The sequence below is a fragment of the Mesoplodon bidens genome (assembly GCF_964165515.1).
Source record: "Mesoplodon bidens genome assembly, chromosome: 10".
NCBI lineage: Eukaryota > Metazoa > Chordata > Mammalia > Artiodactyla > Ziphiidae > Mesoplodon > Mesoplodon bidens.
Window position 1 is genome coordinate 104,623,179 of NC_138172.1, and position 24,668 is coordinate 104,647,846.

General features: G+C 57.3%; 1 protein-coding gene across 1 annotated transcript in view; it reads left to right on the forward strand.

Moving 5' to 3' along the window:
* GMDS (GDP-mannose 4,6-dehydratase) overlaps positions 1 to 16,100 on the forward strand; it is a 494,691-nt gene extending 478,591 nt beyond the window's left edge. The window contains exons 10-11 of the mRNA XM_081247795.1: positions 15,542 to 15,610; positions 15,792 to 16,100. Coding sequence (XP_081103921.1) covers positions 15,542 to 15,610; positions 15,792 to 15,854 — 132 coding nt within the window. The 3' untranslated portion in view covers positions 15,855 to 16,100. The remainder of the gene's footprint in view (positions 1 to 15,541; positions 15,611 to 15,791) is intronic.
* Positions 16,101 to 24,668: the final 8,568 nt, after the last annotated feature.

Below are 24,668 nucleotides of genomic sequence, written 5' to 3' on the forward strand. Positions count from 1 at the left end.
CCAGGCGCCCAGGTCGGTCCTTGCACTTAAAGCAGTGTGCACATGTCATAGTTAGAGCCTTGGTGACCCAGGAACCAGGAATTGAGCTCGCGGAGCATCTCAGGAGAACATCTCTTTCCCTTTTTGGTCCCTCAACTGCAAGGACTGGAAGTGCCACCCCGGGGCTGTGTGGGTGTGAGAGTGGTGAGCGGTGCTCAGGGGCCTCCGTCAGTCTGGCCTCCTGAACCTGTCACCGAGCGCCCTAACCTGCAGGACAGGTGTGAGCTCAGAAGTGGCGGGAACAGGCCAGGGGTGAGTGTGGGCCGCTGCCTACGTGCTGGGGCAGGCTCCCTGCCTGACCAGATCTAGGGGCGTGAGCGCTGTGAAAGGTGGTGGAACCCAGCATGGCCAGAACTATTCAAATGCTGCTCTGAGGGGACCGTGCCCTGCCGGGCCAAGCCTGGATTGCATCCACGAGGGGCCCAGGCAAGTGGCTCCCAGCCCCCGCTGCTGACCTCGCCCTGCCCAGGCGGTGCAGCTGGGTCTGCCCCTGAGGGCACGGCACAGCCATGGGGCATTTTTCTGTTCCGTTCGTGTGTTCCTTTTTTTATTTTTCCAGTGTAACAAGACTCTCGCAGTTCTTTAAAACAGTCAAGAGACAATGAGTTAAGAGGACTTTCCCCTCTGGATGTACATTTTATCCTACTTGGTAATTAAAATGCAACAAAAAGTGTCCAGAGTCTCCAGAGTATTCCTGGCTCTGCCTGGTCACGATGCCGGGGGCACGTTGCCCGTGTCCTGGGTGCCACTGGAACAGGCCGTCTGGGCGGACACTCGGAAGGGCCAGCGCCTCAAGGAGCCTCTTCCATTTAAAGAAAGAGACTAACGTGTGTCACTGGTGGTGTCCTCGGCACGGGCGGGACCCTTGAGTGCCGCAGAGGAGAGCTGAGGGGCCAGAGTGGGGTCCGGCCTTCGTGCCTGTGCTGGGCGAGGGGCCACGGCCACGGTTAGCGCCCTCAGTGCTGCGAGTGTGGTCCCGACGTGGGTGACACCAGTGTCCGCAGAGTGAGCCGGGGCGTGGGGCAGAGGCTGCAGCCTCAGAGCCCCCCTGCAGCCCCGCGGACGCTGGGGCCATGGGAGCCATTGCTGGGCAGGGCGCGGGGAAGGGTCCAGACAGCAGGGCCCTTTCCATAAGATGAGGGTCAGGGTCACGGGCCAGGAGACAGGCTGGAAAGGCCATTCTGTGCTTTAGGGCTCTCTGAAAGATGAGCTTGGAAAACTCTTATGAAACCAGATACCCGTGCAAATAAACAAGACACGTTAGAACTATTTTCTTAAAGGGCCGTTAGGACCATGGTATCTACGGGGTATCTTTGAAACAACGTGAAAATGTCTTTATAGAGAAGGATGCAATAAACTTTTCAAGAAGAAGTGGTTGGGGAGAATCACCCGGGTAAGTGGGCTTTGTCTGAGACCGGGTGGGGATGAGGCCAAAGGAAGAGATGCCCTTTGGCTGCGCACCAGGGAAATGTGGTCACTGAGGCAGGAACTTCTGGGTTGGTTGCATCTGCACCTTGTGCAATGTGCTTTCGTGTTACAAGGTGCAGTGACAGGATTTCAATCCTCTGGGAATCGTAGCTGAAGGGCTGTGTTATGAGGAAAACTGAAAAGTGTTATTGACCATGTTCCATGGGAGGCCGCGTGCACAGCGTCCCACCGGGTTCCACGTTGGGGGCATAATTGTTAAATTTAGAGACTGAGAATGATCAGCTATTCTGACCCCTGAATTGACCTCTGAGACTGAGTTCTCCCGTCTGTTAAGAAGCCAACGATGCATCCTTGGGACCTGGGCTGAGGTGAGTCATACGAGGGTTCAAGGCCCACGGAGCGGCAGGCTCCTCTCTCTCCTCCTACACCTGTTCCTGAGGGGCTGTCACAGGCTCACACTGGGTCAGGACCCGGAGGGTTGAAGGGTGCACACCTCCCACACCGGGAGGCCCAGCCCTGTGGCAAAACCTGAAACCTGGCATATGAATGGTATTTTGTAGACAGTATCTTAAGTCAACACTTGAAGCAAAATAAGAATTGTATTTACATTTCTGCATTTTAAGAGGATGCCTTAAAATTAAGCGTATGACCTCTTTATTTCTGATTTTGTAGAGTGTTGCCTTTACAGCCCTTATAGCTGGAAATTTAGAGCAGTAAATTCAGAGAAGAGCTCTGAGAAGACTGTTCATATTTTAGGTCCTTTATCAGCAAGGTCTTCATCAGGGCCAGCAGGAAAATTCAACACACAGGCAACAGCCAGCGATTTCCACAGTATTTCTACACGTAGACCTGTAAAATGCAGCTATTTTATGAAAACGCTTTCATGTAAAATTGTTGATGGTTTCGATGTTTCATCATTTGGGAGTGGTGATTAGCTCGACTACCCATGAATTAAGGTATTGCGAAACTAAAAGACCTGACGATTCTCCATGCAAAACAACTCTGCCTTTTCATTGAGGAGGCAATAAAGGAAGAGAGGATAATTCAATTGTAAACTCGTAGCATGTGTTCGAAGCTGTTCTTCGCTGGAATAGCAAGGAATACGGGTTTAGCCACACAGATGCTTGTTCTAGGCTTTTGCCGTATAAAATCAGTAACATTGCGTTGCTAGCTGTGAACTTAAGCCGGACATCGTGGAGCAGCCCTCAACAGTGACATAAAATAACCCACGGAACCTCCCACGTTGCTGAATGCCACTCCATAGGCAGCTTGAAATATGTTAAGCGACTCAGAAGCACCGCATTGCAGAGAAAGGTTTTCTTCCGGTCGGGGTGGACGCTGAAATGTGCAGACACGTCAGAGACGTGAGATTCCACCTAAAACAGCTCCCCCCTTCCTCTTCTCCCTGGAATAACCACACTGCTTACGTTGTCACGTCTAAAGAACAGTCCAGGGAAGTCCTGAAAAGAGAGGCTATGCTCAAGCATCGCCCACATTACAGAGCTCCAGGCCCGTTCTCATCCAATGGGGCGAGAGAGCTTAAAACACGGAGCCCAGTCACCCTGTCAGCACCTCTCTCTTGCGCAGTCGCTGTGAGCAGCATCCGTACCAGGCTGTGATCGGGGTCGGAAGAGACTAGACAGAGTTCCTTTCCCTGGGGAGCACGACAGGTGTCCAACCCCTGCGCTCCCAGGATGCGGCACTTTGGATGGGGCGCTCTGGGAGGGTGCGTGTCCTTGGGGGACGGTGTCGGGGTAGGTCCACGTGGAGAGCCGCGCCTCCTAAGAAGGAATGGCTTGGCAAACAATGGAGATTTCTGTCTGGGGGAAGGAGCAGCACCCCAGGGAGAGGGGGCCCTGGAGTGGGGTGGGGCGCGTCTGTGGAGGGCTGTCATCACACAAGTGCGTCACACAAGTGTCGTCACACAAGTGGCCTGAGGGCTGAGAAAGGAGGACCCGAGCTCGAAGTTCTGGGAGAGGTTTGGGGAAGAAACGTGTGGGCGGAAGAGGCAGTCACAGTTGCCGTGACTTTAAAACGGGGGCAGCAGGGGTGATGGTGACAACGCAGTGGGGAGGGGGGCAGGTGTGTTTCTTGGGGGAAATGGGGGAAAGTACTGACCTTGGTTGTAAACATTACTGACCCATGAAACAGATCCTTGCTGAGCGCCTACTGCGTGCTGGCCGTCCGGGCGTTCACACCCTTGGGGGCGGACGGTAGAGTCCTTACAGACTTCGGGTCCGCTGCAGGGACCCCGACGGAGAAAAGCAGAGCCGTGCAGGAGACCTCGGGGTGGGGAGGCCCGTGTCCGGGAAGCCCCCGCCATGCGCTGCGCGGTCCCGCCCGTGGCCAAGATCCAGTTTCTGCCCCCGTGGGGCTTTCACTCGATTTAGGGTTGTGATCAAGGGTTGGGGAGCAAAGCAGCCAGAGTCTGAAGCTCGCCCCCGACCCCTACTCACTAACTTTGTGACCAAGCCTCGGTTTCCTGGTCTGCGGAACGGGGCTCTGCAGCCTAGGCTGAGCCCGAGAGGTCGTGCTGTGGTGGATGGGGGCTCGGGGGGGTGGGGCGCGGGGGTCCTGGGGTAAATGCCCACATGTGGCCGCAGAGGCGGGGCGCGATGCGGTCCCCGAGCACCCGCGCTGCAGTCGGGGCAGCTGGCGCCGGGCCAAGCCAGCTGTGCTGGACGGGCTCCCCGGCGTCCAGGGTGCTCTCCTGGGGACCATCTGGAGCCCGGTTCCCGCCCCAGCACGGTCATCCCCTGCGCCACGTCCCCTGCCCCGCGCGCGGCTCCACTCCAGGGCAGAGCTCGGCGCTCCGCCGAGGCCGCCGTTCACGGGGAGGGCTGCAGCAAGGAGGTGCAGGGTGGCCCGTAGTACCGGGCGGGCGCCGGCCATCCCTGGGACGTGAGCAGGGGCTCGGACGGGGCCTTGACACTCCTGTCCCACCATTGCCTCCTTCACGGAGGGGGGCTCCGGTCCCAGAACTGGGCGCAGGGCCGGCTTTGGCTGGCCTTCCTCTGCACCGTCCACGTCCACGGCATCCCCATTCGCTGCAGGCCCTGGGGGCTCGGGCCAGGGTGGGCGGCCGTCGGGCCAGGGCGGCCCCAGGTGTCCAGAGGCCCCTCTGCAGGCTGATGGGTTGGGGCCGGGCTGAGCACCTCCCGCCCAGGGCCTCTCCCCTTCGCGGGGCCGCACGGAGCCCTAGCCTTTCAGGAACCTTCTCTGGGCATCTGCTCGGGGCACCTGTGATCCTGCAAAGAGTCCTCACTGCACACCTGAGGGGAAGCAGCAAAACCCAGTGAAAGTCACTCTGAACCGAGTCCAGGGCTGCGTTCCTGCCCAGCGTCCTCCCCAGACTGGCCCTGTGGGTCCCCCCTCACCCCAGAGGCCCGGGGCCTTCAGAGTTGGCATCTCCTGGCCGAGGTGGGCCCCTGTTGGTGCCAGCGGGCCGTGTGGAATTGCCGTGGCCGCAGTCCTAGAACCACCTGAGGCTTTCGTCGGCCTCTGCCCCCTTTCCGGCGTTTATCTGCAGACACATCATGCCCGTCAGAGAAGCCGCGCTCCTGCTCGGTGGTTTCATCCAATTTCTGAGCACGAGGCACCGCTCGGAGGCGCGACGTCCCTGGGACCAAATCCTGGTGGCAGGAGGCCCGGGGCGCTTCCAGTGTCTCCTCGGCGTCGTCTCTTGGCCCCTGGGTTGTTAAGGATGATGGCGCATCTTAGACGGGCACACACTCTGCAAACATGACACGGAACGACGGGCAGCGTCCTGGGAAGGAGCAGGTGGGGGTCACGTGACGCGGGGCGGTGCCTACATTTCTGTGACCAGTAACTCCTCATGTCTGCGCACGGCTGCCATTTCCAGAAGACTTTCACACGCACTGGACTGTTACCTCAGCCAAGCTGGCAGAGTGTGACCCAAGCTCTTGTTGTATCTGTGGACACGAAAGCCACGCTCAGTCATGGGCAGCGCACAGTTTGGACCCCAGCCTCGATGGCATCAGCCGCTCTGGCCACAAGCACGGCACCTGCCAAGGGTTGCTGGGCGGCCTATCACACTTGGAGTCCCCTCCAAAGCTTCCATCAAGTCAGCCTGATTATTTTCCACTGCATTTTCCTGAAAGGATGTTATGATTTTCTAGTTGTTTGGTGGCTGGCGATAAATCAGGCTTTTATGACGTCACGTGAAAGGCCCCCTTGTGCTTTCTTGTGCAGCAGCCACAGGCTGAAGGGGTCCGGTTGGCAGGACACCGTGGATGCAGCTGGCTTAACCCTTTCCCCGCTCGGTCAGGCACGGCCAGGCTGCCCGCTGTGGGGCGTGGATGGAGCTGAGGGGCCTCCCTCCCACATGGGGTTCACCAGACTTCCTCCGCTGAGAGGTTTGGCGTCAAATCAAGATTCAAAACAAGACAGTGTGTCCACAGAATGACAGAGGAGACCGCAGGTAATTCCACAGAAGGAATCCTTTGGAAGGGTCTCTGTCTCATAATCATGAAAACGAGAGGTTTCCCTGAAAAGAGGACAACATCTAACGGCCGAGGGGTCGCGATAAAATGTGACTCTCGTACTTTGCTGGCAGCGCTCAGTTCCCACGAGTCTCCGAACGCCGCGAAGAGGCTCTCACTGGGGCCCCGGTCCCGGCGTTCTCCGTGCATGCTCTCCCCCAGCTCCGTCCCCCGGCCGGTCCTCTGCCTCCTCCAGCGCGGGCCCCGCTTCACCCACTTCCTGCGTCCTCACCGCTACGCCTGGTCCCGGCTGCCACCGTCCCCCGCCACCTGCGTGGCCACCGTCCCCGGGCCTCCCCTGGCCTCCAGCTGCTCTCACCCCGCTCGGCGGCCACGGTGAGGTCGGAGACACCCAGCCGAGCCCGTGCTCAAAGCCTCCCGGGGCTCCGAGCAAAGCCAGACTCTGGACTCAGTCGGAGGCTGATAAGGTCCACAGATCTTAAAAGTAAAGCAGGTTCTTTCTCTGCAGGTGTGTGTGGACCTTTACGTGACACACACACACGCACACACACGCACACACACAGGATTTTGTAAATATAAAAAAAATTAAACTCAAGCAGGTTTAGGTGCTGTGTCCCACCTTCTCGAGACCTTATGGGGCAGAAGAGGGGCTGTGGCCGCAGGGGAGCTCGCGCTGCGCCAGCACCGGCAGGGATGGACTCTCGCAGGGCAGGCGGCCCTCAGGAGGTCCGCGGTGTCCTCGCTGGACCAGGAGACGGTCAGCCCTTCCTTGCGCACACAGCAGGCGCTGGCGCAGCACCAGGCCCTGCCCTCTGCCCCGGGAGGCCCTGTGGGCACTGTGTCCTGCAGGCCCGCTGGGCACAGCCCTGCCTCTCAAGGGCGGGTGCCCAGACCTCATCCCTTCAAGAGCGGCCAGATGTTTCCAGGCTGAATGACCCGAGCACAACAAAGAGCGGCAGACCTTTAGGAGGGAAGGGGTTGTGTGTGTGAGTTGGAGCGTCCGGGCCAAGTGACTCCCCCACCTTGTAAAACGCGCAGCTAGAAGCCAATCCCACACTTGCTTTCAAAAACTATGTTGGCGTCAGAAAATCAGACTTTCACACTACATCAGGCTGAGGTGGCCAGTTTATAGCTGTGGCCCACGGGCTACAGGTGCTCTAAGGGACCATCAGTGACTACAGAATAAAGTCGTGTGACAACATGGCTTTGCTGCAAAGGTCCTGGGTCCTGTGATGGGAATTACCCCGGGGGCCAGTGTGATCGCCAAGCTCCTCTGGGCTCCAACCACCTTGTCACCCTGTCCAGACTCAGTGGCCTTCCCTCCGTCCCCGAAAGACCCTGCTACCCCAAAGCTTCACGTGACGCTTTTTCTCATCAGTCAAATCTCTGATAAACGTCACCGCTTCCCGAAGGGCCTGCCCCTCCCCTTCAGCCCTCTGCCCTGAACTCCCTGTGGCTGAGACGGGCTTATTCATGTCTCCTGTCCTCTGGACTGTCCCTCCTGCTGAAACAGAAGCTCATGACAAGGCCTTGTCTAGTCCAGTGCTGCTTCCCCAGCGTCTAAGGCTGTAAAGGTATGACAACGGTCAAGAGCATGTGAAATGATTACAGTAATGGTGGAAAAACAATACCAAGTCTGTTACCATTATTCAAAAAATGATGATCTAGAAACAGAAGTTAGGTTAGGATGCAAGGTAAAAGCGACATAACTATAAAAGAAAAACTGTAAGACAACCCACTTTAGAAGATTACATTTTCATCCTTGGTGTTACTAGAAGATATGAAAAGAATTGCTTTCCCTCCACCTTGGTGATCAAAGCAACACTAGCCAGCCTGTTGTCATGATGAACTAGAAATGGTGCCAGCTGCTTTCCACGTGTAACCGTGAATCCTCACAGCAACCTTGCCTGGTGGGCCGTGTTTCCCCATTTCACAGATTGAAAACCTGAGGCTCAGAAGCATTGAGAACTCCCCCAAGGCCACACAGCTCAGTGGTTGAGCCACAGAGGAAGCCAGGTCTCCCCAGTGGTGTCTGTGCTGTCAGCGTCTAAGGAGCTTCTGTTATTGACATAAAATGTGTGTGGTGAAATGCGCAGATCTGAACCCACTTTGACAAATGCACACCCTCACGTACCGGACACACCCTCCGTGTAAGGGCCCCCCCCCAGGGTCCTGCAGCACCTTCCCTGTCATCCCCTTTCCCCGGTAACCAACAATCTCATTTCCACCACCTTCAGTTAGCTTGCCGGGTCCAGAAGCCTCACGCACAATGGACCATAAGTGTTCCTCTGCCCTGCCCGTCTTGTCACCCAGCACTGAAACGCGTTGATGTTTCCACTTGGTTTAGTCTTCAGAGGCCTCTTTGCCACTCAAATGAATGTCCACAAAGCATGTTGCTTACAGTGGTTTCTGGGGAGGGCTTGTCCTACTGGGCGTTGTGAGTGCTGGCTTCTGGTCCAGCACACGGCCACTAGATAGCTTTGCGACGTTCGTCAAGTTGTTTGGTTTAAGTATCCCTATAGCCGTGTTCGGGAATGGGATTCTGCCTCTCTTACAGAGATAGAAAAGCAAATACACCCGGTGACCGGGCAGTGTAGCTACGCCACAGCCTGGTAAACCCACTATTGACAGGAAACCAAATGAATGGACAAATAGAATCATAGAAAACCTGAAGATTCGTCTTCATACTCATCTTTCCCCATGTCTCTCAAAAACCTTACTAAGAAACGTCATAGCTGTCGTCTTAATTTTTCCTCAAATACAAAACTCCCCAGAGAAACAACCAAAAAGCAAGAATTTGGATGCTGTCAGTGGCCTGGTTAGCCTTAGCATGCCTTAAGAAGTTACTGAGGGGGGGCTACCCTGGTGGCGCAGTGGTTGAGAGTCCGCCTGCCGATGCAGGGGACGCGGGTTCGTGCCCCGGTCCGGGAAGATCCCACATTCCGCGGAGCGGCTGGGCCCGTGAGCCAAGGCCGCTGAGCCTGCGCGTCCGGAGCCTGTGCTCCGCAACAGGAGAAGCCACAACAGTGAGAGGCCCGCGTACCGCAAAAAACAAACAAAAAAGAAGTTACTGAGGGAATGTATGTTTAAATGACCGTCACTTCTGTCATTTCTGTTTTCGTTGGGGAAAAGGAAGGGAGGGAGGGAGGATGGATGGATGGATGGATCATTGAAGTGAGGTTTCTTGAGTCTGAGTAACCTGATGTACTATACAAGCTGAGAAAAACCCCAAAGGAAAACATATCCCATCCGTGTCATAGGAGCGTCCATATTACTTACAATACTCTTTAGTACTAGTGTTCAAAGGCGGGGGTGAGGGTGCGGGCACATTTCTAAGGGGCCGAGCAATCTAACAGCTGGAAAGGAAATCGCCTTCCCCTTGTGCGCGTGGCGGTCACGGGTGGCCTGAGTCGGCCCCCCGGGTGAGGGGGCGTCAGGCTAGAGGTGAGTGAACACGGAGCCGTGCCTTCGCCCCACAGGTGCTTTGCAGGTGCTTTGCAGGTGCTTTCATCCCTAGGAAAGAGGCCACCTGAAGCAGATACAAGATCTCTTGAGTTGCATTTTGATTGTCTGGAGGTTTAATGAGCTGATGGATGTGCAGTGCTTGGAGGGTAGAAAGCACTAAGTGGCAAAGGAAGAGCGGCCCGGCCTCGTGCTCTGGAGGGCCACCAGCCAGCTGGGTGACAACCCTCTTTAATCGGTCCACTTAAAGGAGCTTTATCTCCTTTCCACAGGGTTTGTGTCACCTCCTACTAGCCTGGGTAATATTTACACCCTAGATCCAGTTATTAACAGTAACCAGTAATTTCCGACAAAGATGGTGCTGGCTTTGAAGCCCGGGATGCTGAGGTCACCAACAATCTTATCTCCCTTTCATTAACTGGCCCTGCATTGCCACTGCAAGTCAGCCCCGCATCAGCTGGTCAGAGTGACCATCAGGGAAGGAATCAGAATCCAGAGGCTCCAGTTACAGGACTTAATCGAGCTTTCCCTGGGCTGATGCGCCCATGAACACCGCAGATCAAAGAATAAAGCTAACAGAGAAATGAGCTCTGCGGTTCAGTTATAGACACAGGCCAGGCGCAGGAAGGTGGCACGTCGGACATATGTGTGCTGCGAGGCTGCACCCCCAAACCTTATTGGCTTACTTTATTTAGCGTAACCCATGAGGCACCCACCTGTGCATCCACAGCCCCCAAACCTCCTGGGGCAGCTTCGAGAAACACTTTCCTCCACCCAGTCCACTCAGGCTGAGCCTGCTTCTGTGTCCCGGGAACGGGGACGGGAGCCTGGGGCTGAGATCCAGGGACAGAAGCCGGCCTGGGTGTGGGGCACGTGCCCGCTCCACGCGGGAGAGCACCCAGTCCTCATCTCCCCTCCTCCCGAGCACGTCTGCCTGAAAGGACTTTTTCCAGGATATTTTTAAAGCTCTATTTAAAAGGAAATTGGTGTATTTTGTCCTGTATTTCCCTGTATAATTGTGTGTCTGTATTTCTTCCCTTTTCCCTAACTACGTTTGTCTTTTTCTGCTAATCATATTTTCGAAATACAAATGAAAAAAGATGCATCTCTATGTAGGCTGCACTATAAATGCCGTTAATTGGGTTCTCCCTTTATAAAGTGAATGCTTTTTTTTTTTTTTTTTTTTTTTAACCACCATAGGCTTTATTTACAGATTTACAAGTGGACACCTAAGGAAGACAGTGTTCTCATTCACTCTTTCGGAAAGCTCTGCTGTGCCGGATAGACTTCATCCGTGTCTGGGGTACGCTCGGAGGCGGATGTATTTCTCCCCCCTTGGTTTGGTAGCTCTTAATAGCAGCTGGTTCCAAATGACAAATTCTACCAATTGGAAGTGAGTGGTCCCCAGCCCAGAAACATGGGATCAGCGGGGCGGGGGATGGGTGGTGGAAGCATCCTGGAGGTCCCTTCGGGCACCTCCACCCCCTGGGTCAGGACAGCACGTCCCGAGGCTCCCTTGTGAGGCCACTGGCAGCGGTGCCAGCATCCAGGGCACAGTGCGCCTGTTCTGCCCGCATCCCGGCCGCCTGGCACGGGCTGCTCACTCTGGTCCCTCTGCCACTCTATCTCCATGGTCAGTGGCCAGTGGAGCCGGTGCTGACGGACTGCATTTCCCCGAGGGAGAGCCCAGCATTGTTCTCCCGACGGCAGCCCCGCTGACAGACAGCCCCTCTGAGGCCGCTTCCTGAGCAGACCAGACGGCCGTTTTCTTCTTGTCTCTTATCGCCCCTGTCATTAGAGGAAAGGCCGGGCTTCAGCTTCCCTGGTGCTGGTGTGCAGCGGGCGGGGGGAGGGGCCGCGCCGGGCACCCTCACTCAGGCTGCCGCGGGGCGAACCGCTCTGGGCCCCCTGCCTCTCTGGGAAGGTTTCAATCAAAGGACATAAATGTGAACAGGAAGAGCTTAACCTGCCCGGCAGAGACACACTCTCCTGCAGACCTTCTGGGGGAACATCCAGACTTTGTTGTTTGTTCTTTCCCGTTCTTACCGACGGTCAGCTGCGCAGCTCCACCCGTGACCGGGACGGTCCGTGCGGCTTTACAGGTTCTCCCCTCGACTATGCTGTCAGCAGTTCTGTCTTTCTAAAAAGGAGCATCTCCCCCCAGAGGAAGGCATTAGCATCAGGTGACATCAAGAACCAAATTCACTGGCATTCTTTTATTCCCTTGGAAGCTCAGCTATTCCTCAATTTTGCTTTTTAAGAAAAGTGGAAGGAAAGCGATGAACATGGAGCAGCGCTCACAATCCGAGTCTGAAATCCTGGAAGACGTTTAAGCAGGGCTTCTATCGTCCTGGCTGTCTGTGCCCTTCTCCTTATTTATGTCACTCGAGTCCAGATCTTTCAGTATGCACTTCAGAAATTTAACAACTTCCTGCCAAAAGAGCTCACGCTCTCAGAGTGTTTCTCCACCTAAACAGATGCCCTTTGCAAAACTTACAGGCAGGCCTGTTGAGGAAACACATCACTTGAAATTAATATTAATGTTAATATTAGTATTAACATTTTCCTGGGAATTCTCTGGTGGTCCAGTGGTTAGGACTCCACGCTTTCATTGCTGAGGGTGAGGGTTCAATCCCTGGTCAGGGAACTAAGATTCTGTAAGCCGTGCAGTGTGGCAAAAAAAAAAAAAAAAAAAAAAAAATTAAAATTTTCCTAATGTAACCTCAGTGAAAGAGTGAGAAAAAGAAATGAGACTATGAACTCTGAAAAGAAATGTGATAGAATCTGCTTAACAGCTTTCACCACAGTGATTTTCAGGAAAGTGGCTGAGTATCAAAGGGATTTAATGTGCTAAATAATGACCAAAGGAAAGTAAGATTGGGGGAAGGGAGGAAGTCTAACCGGTGTATTAAAGGTGTGTTGTCATCTTGATGAGGATGAAATGGTGCCCAGAAGACTGTAGTGAGAGTGTAAGACAATGACACAGCATGGGCCCTGCTTTCCTGGGTTTTGCGTTAACTACTGTGGGCTCAGGAACTGGCCTAATGACTTTTCCAGGATCTGGTCTGGCCCTTTATCACTTCACTATAACAAGAACAGAAGCCAGGAAAGCCGGAAAGATGACTGCAGCAAAACACGCCTTCCTACCTGCTGGGGTTTGCCACTCTGACCACCGGCACCCGGGCTTCGGGGTTCCTGGCTGGACAAGCCCTAAAGGCCACCCGAGTCAGCAGGCGCCCTGGAGCCCTCGGACCACGAAGGGCCAGGGTGTCTGGACACACACGTCTTCCTGCTCGTGCTGCTTTGCTGCTGTAAAATGCTCAGCTAACCCTAATTGAATCTGACAAGAATAAATCACAGGGTGAAACTCACCTAAGGAACACCTGTGGAAACGGGGAGGCCACCAGGAGCCAGAGTTCGGGAAACGTCATCTTCACGTAGAAATGCTTCATATTTTCCCCAGGGCTTTGTCGTCTCTCTTTTAAAGGAAAGGTCCAGACCACCCAGTGCACGACGTGCGTTTGGGAAACTGTACATAAAATCATCACTTTCATTCAGCTTTGGCCCCTGTTGTCATACCGAGGCTTTAAGCCTATAAATAAAGAAGGAACTGAACGGTCAGAAGAGAAGAAAAGAACAAAACAGATGAACGTCTTGCTCGCCGTCCTTGGAGCTGATCACACCCTAGTGGAGAGGGTTTGTGAAGAGTGACAGGAAGCACAGCTCCCGGCCTCCTTCCCCCGCAGGCCGGCCACGTGCGCCTCCACTGCTGCATCCCAAACCGTTTCCCTAAAGGACACACTGGGGAGAAATACGAAAGCCCTTCGGGAGGGGTTAAGGGTAAAACAAGCTGGGACGTCCTTCATCTTTCCCTACACGTGGATTGGGGCACAAGCCCAGAGGCTGGGCTGGATGTCAGCTTGGAGCAGCTGGCGTCCAGAGCCACCGTTTCGTTTTAATGGAACCTCATCCTTTTCCTTCACAGGATCCCTCGGTGTAATCAAATTTGAGGCCTCGGTAGAAGGTGGAAGGTAGCTGCTCAGCTGGAATGTAGGAGCTGGGCTCAGAACTGCACTGGGAGGTTTCACTGGTGCATCTCTGGTTTCAATGAAATCCTTGCACAGTAGCAACGTCTGTTTCTGAGCTTTTGAAAGCCATTTTTCTTCTTCCTTAATTATAGTTCCCTACTTGTTTTTAGATTAAGAGCTGCTTGTAGAAAAATACAGGAAACCAAGTTACAATGCAAAGCACCCTTTCCAAGCCTGCTGAGGCCATTCGAAATGGCACCGGTTCTTCGGGTTCTGCTAACCAGGAGTTTAGAGCCCGGCTCACACCCTCTGCAGAACCGGCGACCTCACGGCAGGTGTGGGACGGGAACAGCAGCCCTGCTCCTCCCAGCCGTGACCGTGACCGTGACCGCTGTGGAACTGAGGGGCCCTGTTGCTTCCTCATGCCACGTTTCACAGCTCCCTCTGGGGAAAAAGAATGCATATCTTTGTGTGGCTCTCAGAGTTGAACAGAGGTATCGTTGAAGTCTACACAAGTTTATTTAGGGAAAGGAGAGGGAAGTAAATACATTTGTTTTTCCACTTGTATTTCCAGCTCCACGTAGCACTGTGTTAAACTGCTAATTAGGAATATTTGCATCTTACTTTTCCTGAAGACTCTGCATATGGACTTTTAAGGCCAGCAGAAATAACTTGTTTGACTATTATTAATGCTGGAAAGGAAGTCAGCCCTTCAGTGAAACGCAGTGCCTTTGGGAACTTGATTTACTCCAGCCTAAAATGTGAGGCTGGGTGGCGGAGGAGAGCAGCTGGATGGGCCGTGTTGGAGCAGATTTCAGGCAAACGGTGCAGAAGTGGATCCAGACGCCTTCGTGGACGTGAGCCGGGGGCTGGGCCGGGGCCGCGTGGGCAGAGCGGGTCCCGCCCGCCCCTGCGCCTTTGCTCCCTTCCGGGAGCCTGGGGAGGACATGGGACAGAAGCCTTCAGTTACAGCTTGAATATGTTACTTTCCTTGTTGCCATGGTTTTTAGGCTGTTCTTCAGTATTCCTTGTGGCTAAGATAGTGTCTTCCTGGGGTATATGTGGTGCGCAGAGTCCTGCCTGTGTCCAGGCAGCCTTCACTGGCCTCCGTTTGAGGGCTCCTGTCTCGTGTACCGTTGGAGGAACACGTTTGCATCTGGAGGGGCTAACTGTTCATCTTAGCCCCAACGTGGTCTATTTCAAAGTCTGTTTCTTTCCTTTCTCTTCTTTCTTTCCTTCCTCCTTCTCGTCTCCCTTTCTATTTGGATCATCTTGAAATTCTCATCCATCTTGCATCCACGCGTCCTCAGGACCTGTTCGAGCAGCAGGGCTGGGATGCGGCAATACTTGACGCTCCTCTGGTTTCCTTCCCAGGAAGTCTCTTCAATGGAGGGAAACCGGGAGGCCTTGGCGGTTTGCAGTTCCCTCCCTGCTCTGGGAGGCCTAGCGGCTACTACTTGAGTCATCTCGTCCTTTTTTATGTGTTTTTATGTTTTGATAAGGTCGTGTCAGCTGGGATGAGAAACTCACGAGTGAGCACATGGGCGCCGCCGTCGGAGCCGGGCGGCGGGGCAGGGGCTGCGGGGGCAGAGGAGCCCCGAGTGCGAGTGCGGGGGGCCGCTCCCTCGCGGGGGATGGGGTGCGGGGGTCCAGATCAGCATTTCTGAGGAAGGGAGAGAACGGACGGAGCAGACAGCCGAGGGCTGGCAGCGCCTGGTCGGCAAGGAGGGGCCGCTCGGAGAGACGCGCCTCTTCCCGCGCGCGTGGGTGTGCAGGGCGCGGGGCTGCGCGGGAGCGAGAGAGGGGCGCCCGGGAGGGGAGGGGGAGAGACGGGGGGGGGGAGGGCGCGCACCATAGGGGAGGGGCGGAGGGCGCATCCCCCTCTCCGCTCCCGTGAGACGAGCGCGAATCCGACACGGCTCTCGGGGAGGCGTCCCTGACAACACGAGGCGGAAAAGAAGGTCACCGAGGCCGGCGGGACGCGGTGGCGGCGGCGGGCAGGGACCCCGGGCCCAGCGTCGGGTACCGAGACGCCGTCCTCGCGGGGCGGCGGGGGACCCGGGAAGGAGCCTGTTCGTCGCCGCCGACCGCCCGCCCGTGTGCTCCGTCCCCGCCCCGCAGGACTTTCTGCAGGGAGACTGCACCAAAGCCAAGCAGAAGCTCAGCTGGAAGCCCCGGGTCGCCTTTGATGTGAGTGCGTTTCCCGTCCGGTCCGGGCCCGGGGAGGGGACGCGGTGGGTAAGCGCCCTGGGCAGGAGGGCGAGGAGGGCCGGGGAGGGTGCGCCGGCCGCTGCAGGCGCTGCGGTGGAGGGGGCGCCCCGGGAGGGGGCCAGACGCTCCCGGCTCACCAGCGCTCGCGTTCTCCCCGCAGGAGCTGGTGAGGGAGATGGTGGACGCCGACGTGGAGCTCATGAGGACCAACCCCAACGCCTGAGCGCCCAGCGGTGCCCGCGCCCCGCCCCCGGACCCGCGCCCGCGCCCGGGCCGCCGAGGTTTGCAGCAGCCGGGATGGGCTCCGGCGGCGCCCACTCTACTTTTGTCCAGGCCTCCTCTGATCCGTTTTGGTAATCAAGATGTTTTAATCACATATTCACTTTACTTGAAATTATGTCGCTAGACAGCTGAAATTGTGGGGCTTTCAAATGGTTTTTCTCTTTTATTATTAAAAAGATCCTTTCTCTTAACCTGCATTAACATAGTCCCTGTGGATATTGTCTCCAAGTTACAAAAGCAGCTATATAAGGACCCCAGAACAAAAATACCCAAATCCATGCCTTGGAGTGAAATAGCTTCCTTCTGAGAGAGCCGCGGCCTGGCCGAGCGTCCTCCCGAGTCTCTGCCCCGACCTTGCCTTCCCCACCTGCTTTCCCCACGGTAAAGCCGCTCTATGCAGCCGATCTGGAAGCCCAGGTCCTGCAGAAAGGCGGCATTCACACCAGCTCTGGTCTCAGCGACTATAATTAGAACCCAGAGGGCTCCCACCATCTCAAAAGAAGGCTTGAGAAACGGGGAGGTGGTTAGAAGAAGAAACTTGAAGGAGGGCAAATATTGCTGGAACATTCCATGCCAGACCCCCGGGTTACCCAGAGGTCTCTGAGCCCGTGCCTTTGCTTGTGGTCTAGAATCTTACACACACTACTTATTTCCAACCTCTTCTCAGTACTAGATCACTTTTTAAATCTAATTTTGATTTAGTCATTCAACCAGTTTATATTAAGTGCCTAATATATGCTAGATAGCGTGCACATGAACTACATCAGGTTAATTAGAAATCCGGTTTCATTGAGAGGAGCATTTGGGGGCCTGGCTTTAACCGCGTGTGCTCCCAAGCCGTGTAGGGCATATCTGTGCAGGTTCAGGCAGGTGGACACACGCGTGTGGAATCCACCAGCATTAAGCAAGGGTTTGTGTACAGGTGGAAACCTCTGCGTGAAATGCCATATTTCGCCCCAGAACAAATTGGGTCAGGACTCCTCTCCCCCTCACTCCCCCTCCAAGGAATATAAAATAGAACTTCACAGCGAATGGAATTCCAGCCTTTGCACATGCTTGTGTGAGTGCAGCTGAACTATCTGTGAATGTCTTCATGGGCAGGTTTATGACCTGGGGGGGACCCAGGCTCCAGCAGCCGGTGGCAGGAAAGAGGGCTCGTTGTGTGGCTGCCCCAGTTGCTATGAATGCATGCTGGCCGCGGCGGCCTGGGCTCCGATGGAGCAGAACTGGGGGCCTGAGCTGGCCCACCCGGGGCTCGGGAGCTGCCCCAGGACAGGCCTCCTCCCAATCGTGATGCTGCTAATGGGAAACAGATGGGCCCTGGAAGGCGGGGCCTCCAGGGCTGGGGGCTGGTGGGCACACACACACTCACATACACACAGTCACACACAGATTCACAGACATGCAAACACTTACACATACAAATACACACCTGCAAGCATGCCATCTTACACAGCGTCACTTACAGACACTTGGAGACACAAAGCAAACCCGCCGTCACAAACACAAGGCTCACAAATAAACACATTCACACACATGCCCCTTAGCCTTGACCCAATGGAAGGCACCCCGAGCCCCCAACTTCATCCTACACCCGGGCTCCGGTACTCCGTGGCTTGTCACCCAAAGGCTCCTCAGTGAGGACTGGAGAGGGTCCAGGCAGGGGGTGAATGGGGCTCCAGTGGTGCCTTGGTGTTAAATTATTCTCAGAATGGCCTGGAGCAGCGGGTCTGAAGGACACAAGAAGTATTTTTCGTTGCAACCTTCTCTCTCTTCCTGCACCTTCGATGGTGGGTGAGGGGTAATTTGGCTTCCTGGCCTCCCTGTGTGCTTAAAAGGAGGAAAAGAGAACAGATTTGCTTATTTCTGTGCTTTCTTTCTGGGCCGTGAATTTCATTTGGACATCCTTGAAGACAATTCTTACTAAAGTGTTTCTTCTACCTCAAATCTCACTTCAATTTCAGCGAACTTTTTCCCCTTTTTCCCTGCTCTGCCAGCTTTGACTGTTCATTTTAGATGTGATAAAATATCTTCCACCTTGATTTCTTTTAAGTAAAAGCTAAGAAAGTGAAACTTTACACTCAAATATGAGAGCGAAGCAGTGAGGCCCCACGCTTATGCCCTACGTGGGCAGCACGGCGCGTGGGTACCTGGGCAGCGGGGGCCGCAGCTCGCGTCACACCTGCCTGCCAGTTGGTGGTGGGCTGTGTGCTGCCTGCTGGAGGAGAGACTGGGGCCCAGCCCTGAAAACCTGACCCACTTCTACAGCTTGCAGGGGCGAACGTGGGCAGTGCAGGCTGCCGCCCTTTGAGGGCGGGGCTCAAGTGCTTTGAGGGTAACCTCCACGCAAGACGGCGCCTTCGGAAACTGGATTCCAGGTCTGTGACTGCGCCAGGAAACCAGTACAGACACTGCTGCAGGTTCCTCTCAGTCTCCCTTAATCGCCTGTACCAACACCAACCCCCAAAATGCACAGAAACCCCGGTCGGTTGGTCGGTTGGTTGGCTGCTGGGGAATGAGACCTTCGTTATTAAAGCTCATTGCAGGAGGCAACATCTCAAAATTTCGATTCAAAATAGCCATAGATACACTGTTTACAAAAAACTTTTGAAGCCCAAGAAAAAGCCTCAAAGCACCCCAGGCACCTTGTGTGTACTGGGAATCCCAGCCGGGTACTCTGAGTTTTAAGATGTGTGCCAGTAAGTCCAAGTTCACAAGTCGACTGTTTTTCACAACCCGCAGCCGGGCGGGTCCCTGGATGGCGTTGGGGGGATGGGGGTGGAGGAGCCGGGAGATTTACCCAAAAATCGTGTGTGTGTGTGTGTGTGTGTGTGTGTGTGGACACGGCTCTTTCAAACAGCTCCACGCCCCAACATGCCACCCCGCACCTCTCCAAAAATGGCGAGCTTTAATTTTTCACGCACAGCAGCGACAGCCGGGCCACACAGCCGCTCTGGGTCCTACCCCACCGTCCAGTGTCCCCTTCCCCAGGGTCTGGCGCCGCTGCCCCGAGGCCAGGCCGCCCGCGCACACCCGGGGGCTGTGCCACTGCGATTAGCCCGAGAGTGCCTCTCCAGCCGTTTCCGGTCGCGGCCCGCGAGGCCCGCGACGGGTTGTCCCACCGGCCGCAGGAGGCCATCCGCAGGCCCCGTTCCGAGCACCACCCACCCTCACCCTTTTCCTCCGCTGGAGCGTCCCTGCTGGGAGGCCGACGACCGCGGCCTGACCCCAGACCCCGGTTCCCGCCCTGCCTCCAGGGTCAGGGGTCGCACGCAGCGGACGCCCCCTTTGATCTCTAGATTCGGGGACTGGGGCTCCCGGCGCGGAAGCCACTGCTAGGAGGAGCCCCGACGCGGATGCGGGGCCCCCGGCTCCGCCACCCACCGCTTCCGAGCCGCGGCCTCACCGAGGGGCCCGGATCCCAGGACAAGGACCGCAAGGGGGACCATGCAGGCGCATGCGCCGGCCGCGCGCCCCTCCCCCAGCCCTGGCAGCGGGACCCCGCGCACGTGTCCCGGCGCCCTGAGCCCGAGCGCGGGCTAAGACGCGACAGAGAGCTGCAGTTAAGAAGCAGAAAGTCCCACACGGCTCAGCCTCGGCCTCGCCCAGGCGCCGGTGCGCCCAGGGCGCGCGAGGAGACAGCGCTCAGAAGGCCTGACTCCCAACAGGAGGGTGGGTGAGCCGGGGGAGGCGGCTGCAGCAGGGGTTCTGGCGACGCCCGCTCCGACGGGAGGCGCTGGGCCCGGGCCGGCCGTGAGGCCCGACTGGAGCTGGAGCGGCGGCTCGGGCGCGGAAGTGTCTATTTGGAAGGGGGCAGGACCTCGGCTGGAGTTTGGCTTTTAATGGCGAGGAAGCCTCCAGGCAAGGGCCATCCGGCTAGGCCTTCCCGTCGCGCCGCCTGTCCCCGACGGCGCCCCGCGGCCCCGGCTCCACCGACCCACCCGGGGACGGCCCGCAAAGCCGAGCTGCGTTGGGCTGGTTCTCGGTCACTAAACACTGGAAACCACTGCTCGGCACTTCCCGAGGCTCCGCGCAGGAAGCTCCCGCGGGGCCCCGGGGCCGAGGTCCCTCCGGGAATGTCTGGCACCCAGTCAGCCCGGGCCGTGGGAGCCGCGGTGGGGCCTCCTGTGTTCTTCCCGACGGCCCCTCCGCCTCCTCTCGCCGGGACCCGATCGGCCAGCTGCGAGGCCCGGCCGCTGTCCCCATGTGTCCTGCGGGGTGACAATGATAAAAATCCTCTTCGGGACCGCACGGAAGGCCCCGGGGCGGCTCCAACCGGGGCTGGACCCAGGCGCTGCGCACCGGGCTCGGGTGTGGCCTCCGCGGTCTCAGGGACCCGGTGCACCGCGGGGGACGCCGAGCTCGCTCAACTCAGAGGACAGAGTTCTCGTTTTTCCTCCAGTCGCAGATTTTTAAGAATCCGATCGCTGCCGCCTAAGCACATGGTCCCCTCTCCTGTCTGGTTTGCACATCTGTAGCTATTAAGGAGACCCAGCACAGCCTCCGGGCCCAATGACCTGCTTTTATACTGAAGGAAATGCAGAGGCCTTAAGAGTTAATGGCGCTAAATGTGTTGGTTTTCCTGCCTTTTCCCTGGGGTAGGTAACGGAGGAGGGAAGGTGTCTGTCTCCTCTCTCTCTCCCTCTCCCATCTCTGATCTAGCTCATCCCCAAAGCCCTACAACAAACCCCTTCGTCCCCCAACCTCCAGTCCTGAGCCCCGGTGGAGCCCCTGGAGAGGTCCTCCTCTGCTTCCTAGGCCACGCCTGGGGTCCCACCACCCAGGTCAGTGCAGACGCCCCGCCGCCCGGCTTTGGCCGCCTGCCTGATGCTCACTCCCTGGGTTCGCAAACTGCACTCCCAGGGCCACCCAAGTAGCACCAAGCTGTGTTGACTTCGGGGGCAAAGGAGCAGCCCACCCAGGGTCCTTCCTGGGAGTGACGTGAGGGACGGCTAGGGGAAGGGGACAGCCAGTGGCTCGGAGGAACCCAAAGGCAAACCAGAGAGAGAAGATGCTCTTTGGTAGAAGAGAGGGAGGTGCCACGTGGAAAAGTGAGAGGCCTGGGGAAGCACCCCTGAATCCTGCAGGGTCACCAGCCGACCACTCTGAGCAGGTATGATCGCCAGGCCCTCTCTCAGGACCGCTGGACCGGCCTCCCCTGTCCTGTGTCTCCTCTGGGAGCCCCACCTTTCTCTCCTGTCTGAAGACGCACGGGCCTCAAGGCAAGGAAATCCCAGATCGTACAGTATCCCCTCTAATATGCTCAATATGCTGCAAATTTGAAATCAGTGAGGGAAAAAAGTCAACAACAACAAGATAATGTAAGGCAGAGGGCTTCTTTGGAGCCAGGGTAAGATAGGAAAGGGCACAGCAAAGGTCCTAGGTTGCCCTTATGCTCCCTACACCATATTTTGGTTTCCAATAAGGCGGACATGGTCCATTTTGCTCAATTTTCCACTCCTAATCCCGTGGAGAACATCGTGGAGAAGCGGCTTTCATTCTCCTGAATGGATTTTGGAGCTGGAATTCCTTGCATTAGGATTGCCCCTTTCCCACCCGGGCTCGGACCTGAAACCTGCCAGTCCCGCTCCGTGTGGCCCGGTCTGTCCTGGTCTGTCTGGGGCCTGAGTGCGCGCTCCGGCTGCCGCATCCGGCCTGGGCCCTATGCACGGTGGGCACGCGCCCCTCGGGAGGCGGTCCAGGCTGGCGCGGGGACGTCCTAGAGGGGCTTCGGCCCCAAGGCCTTCTGTGGGGGCCTGGGAGGAAGAGGGTGGGAGAAGGAGAGAACAGAAAGGGGGGCGGGGGGCAGAGACACAGAGACACTTAGAACTTAGTGCTGATGATGGATTCACAGTCAAACGCGGGGACGTGGAGCACAGGGGCAGCGGGCCACCGAGTTCCAGCTGCCGACGCGGCCCGACAGCAAAGGAGGACTGTGTTCAGGTGCCACCGAAGGGCCACTAATAAAAAGCTCTTTGCCAGGGACCTCTGGGCCTCCTCAATTGAAATAGGAGCTTTCAGAAGAGTGGGGGGTTTTGAAACTGGCGTTTCGGCCCCTGGCACCCTTCAGCGGGCTTTTTCGCAGTGGCCACTGCCTGAAGCCGTCGGGCTGTGCCGCCTGGAGCCTCGGGCCTCTGCTCCGCTGCCCCCACAACTCCTGGGGTGAACACTCTGACAGTCTCTTGGTCCCTTTTCTCCCCGACTCCCCCCAGAGCTCCCTGCCCGGCTGAGGAGCCGCTCACGCAGAGTCGGCTCGGTCCCGCCTGGCCAGCTTCATTACATGGCCACCATCAATCTTGCCCCTAAAGCGACATTTGTTTACGACCGGGTGGGAAGGGCTAATGGCTCTACAAAACGAGTCGACAGGAGTCCAAAGAGATGGCATCGAGACACCAGGCCGGACCCCGCGGCGGGAACGGGGCTCAGAAGCAAATGGAGCCCCTCTCCAGAAGCTCCAAGATGTGGGGCGGGGTAGAAACTGTCACTCCAACTGCCACCAACAGCAGGGGACAACCCTGCTAAGGGAGTCAGGGCCTGGATCCGCTAGGGATGCCTCCTGTCCCTCCTGGGCAGCCTGGCCGGGCAGCCTGGCCAGGCAGCCCGGACCAGCACAGGGTCCAGGCCTCTCTGGGGTTTTGTACCATTAACAACAAAACTAATGGCTCTCCACCTTAAAAAACCAGGATCCCTCCAGAGGGAACAGGGCTGAGAGAAAAGGTCCTATGTCTCTCTTCCACCTATCAAAGTTCGGGGGAGCCATAGGGCTGTAAGGCACTCTTATTTCCTGACCCTGTTTCTGACCCCGCAGGAAACAGCCAAGGGCTTACGGCCCACCAGCACAATTGAGCCTTATTCCCCTGAAAATGTCTATTATTAATGACACAAACTGCATGGCATGATAAATTGTAAAGTGTGTGCTTGTCTGCATGCAGTCTGGTGGAAAGGGGCTGCCAACACAAAACCCTGGAGAACAGTGCCCACCACGCGTACAATACCCCAAATGCAAGCTTGTGTATGGCATGTGGCGCGCTGACGTTTACCTGCTCATGGTAAAAACTGCTAAGGAGTGCCCACTGTCACACGCAGGACAAAAGTCCTTATTCCCCTAAAACTCTCTACAGAGGCTGACTCCCAAATGAGCCAAGTTCCCCGCTGGGTCCCACCTGGTGTCCCAGGCTAATTTCAAACTGTGCTATTTGTTAAAGTATCAAGGAGTTCTTCTTAGAATATTTTACAGCAAAATTATCCTTGTTATGAAAAAGGTACAAATCAAAAGTGCAACGCACTAAGGTACAAGGAGTGCTCACTTCCGAATAAGGAGGCCCCAGCTTCCCAGGGCTCAGGTGGCAGAAGTTGGTTTAAGAAGCCCACAGCAAATGTACTGAGAGTAGAAAACATCACATAAGTGTCCTAAGAATCAGCTTAAGGAGCAGGACTTGTGCCCTTCAGCTCAAACACAGCTTCTGAACAACGACGTGGGCAACTCGCGTAGAAATAACGACTTTCTCTGCATACGTGTAACTCAAACACCTTGCCTTCCTCGACGCATTTCTTATAAGGCCTAACTTCCAAACGTTGGGAATGAAGAAGGCAGAAATGATTGCTAAGAGGCTCCCACGGCGAGCGCAGAAACACTCCCCGGCTGCGGCCAGAGCTTCTCACCGGCCTTTCCTAGGAGTCGAGCGCCGCGCGCCCGGCTCCCTCTCCAGCCGCCGGACTCGGGGCCCAGAAAGGACGAGCCGGGGTCGGAAGCGCCGCCGGGCCCAGCCGGCCCTCTCCCACCCTCACCGCGGCGCCCGCGCTCCGAGGGCCGGGCCTGGGTCGGCAGCCGAGGCCGCGGGGACGCAGGGGGTCGCGGGCCCCGCCGCCCACCCGCGCGGCCGCTCCAGGTGTCCCGAGGCCTCCGCAGACCGGCCGCGCACGCCGCGCGAGGACGCAGCCCGCGGGGAGGCCGCCCGGGCCCGGCGCCGCCGGGCAGGTCGTCCGGGCCGGGCCGGGGCCGTCAGGCCGGCGAGGGGAGGGCGCACGGGCGCCGGGAGCGCGACCCGCCCGTGGCCCCTCCGCCCGCCGCGCTCCGAACGAACACACGTGCGTCCTCCAGACAAAGGCGGCGAGCCGGCGCGGAGCCAGAGCCCCGCGCCCGGCTGAGACGCGCGGTGAGTCCCTCCGGCCCTCCGCCCCGGCTCCGGCTACCTTCCCCTCGGCGCGGCCGCCCCGACCCTCCCGGTCCGGGAGGACTGGGCGCGGGCGTGGGCGGCGAGCGGCCGGGACGCGTCTCTACTCTAATTAGACGAGGAGCGTCCGGTCCCAGAGGCCGGCGTCGGGGCCGCGGAGACGCACCCCGGCCGGAAACCCCGGGCGGGTCCGGGTCCACACCGCCGTCCCCGACTCGGAGAAGTGGACAGCCAAGCCGGAAAGGTCAGGCTCCCGCCGCCCGCGCTGCCCGCCTCGTGGGGTGTGTGTGTGGGGGGGGAGCGGTGCCCGTCTGAGGGGACAGGGCCGCCGGTCACCTGCGTCCGCTTCCCTTCCGCGCCCGGACAGTCCCGCTCCGGCCACGGTCCCTTTGTCCGCCCGCCCCGCTCCGCGCTCGGCTCCCACGAATGGGCCGACGCGGGAACGACGAGATTTGTCCGCAGATTTTTCCCCTTCACCACCCAAAGGGGTGGGGTGGAGGCCCTGGGAAGCGCGAGGCCGCCCAGGCCCAGGGCTGCGAATCGGAGCGGGTCGCGCGGCGGGAAGGCCGGTCCCGGCCGCC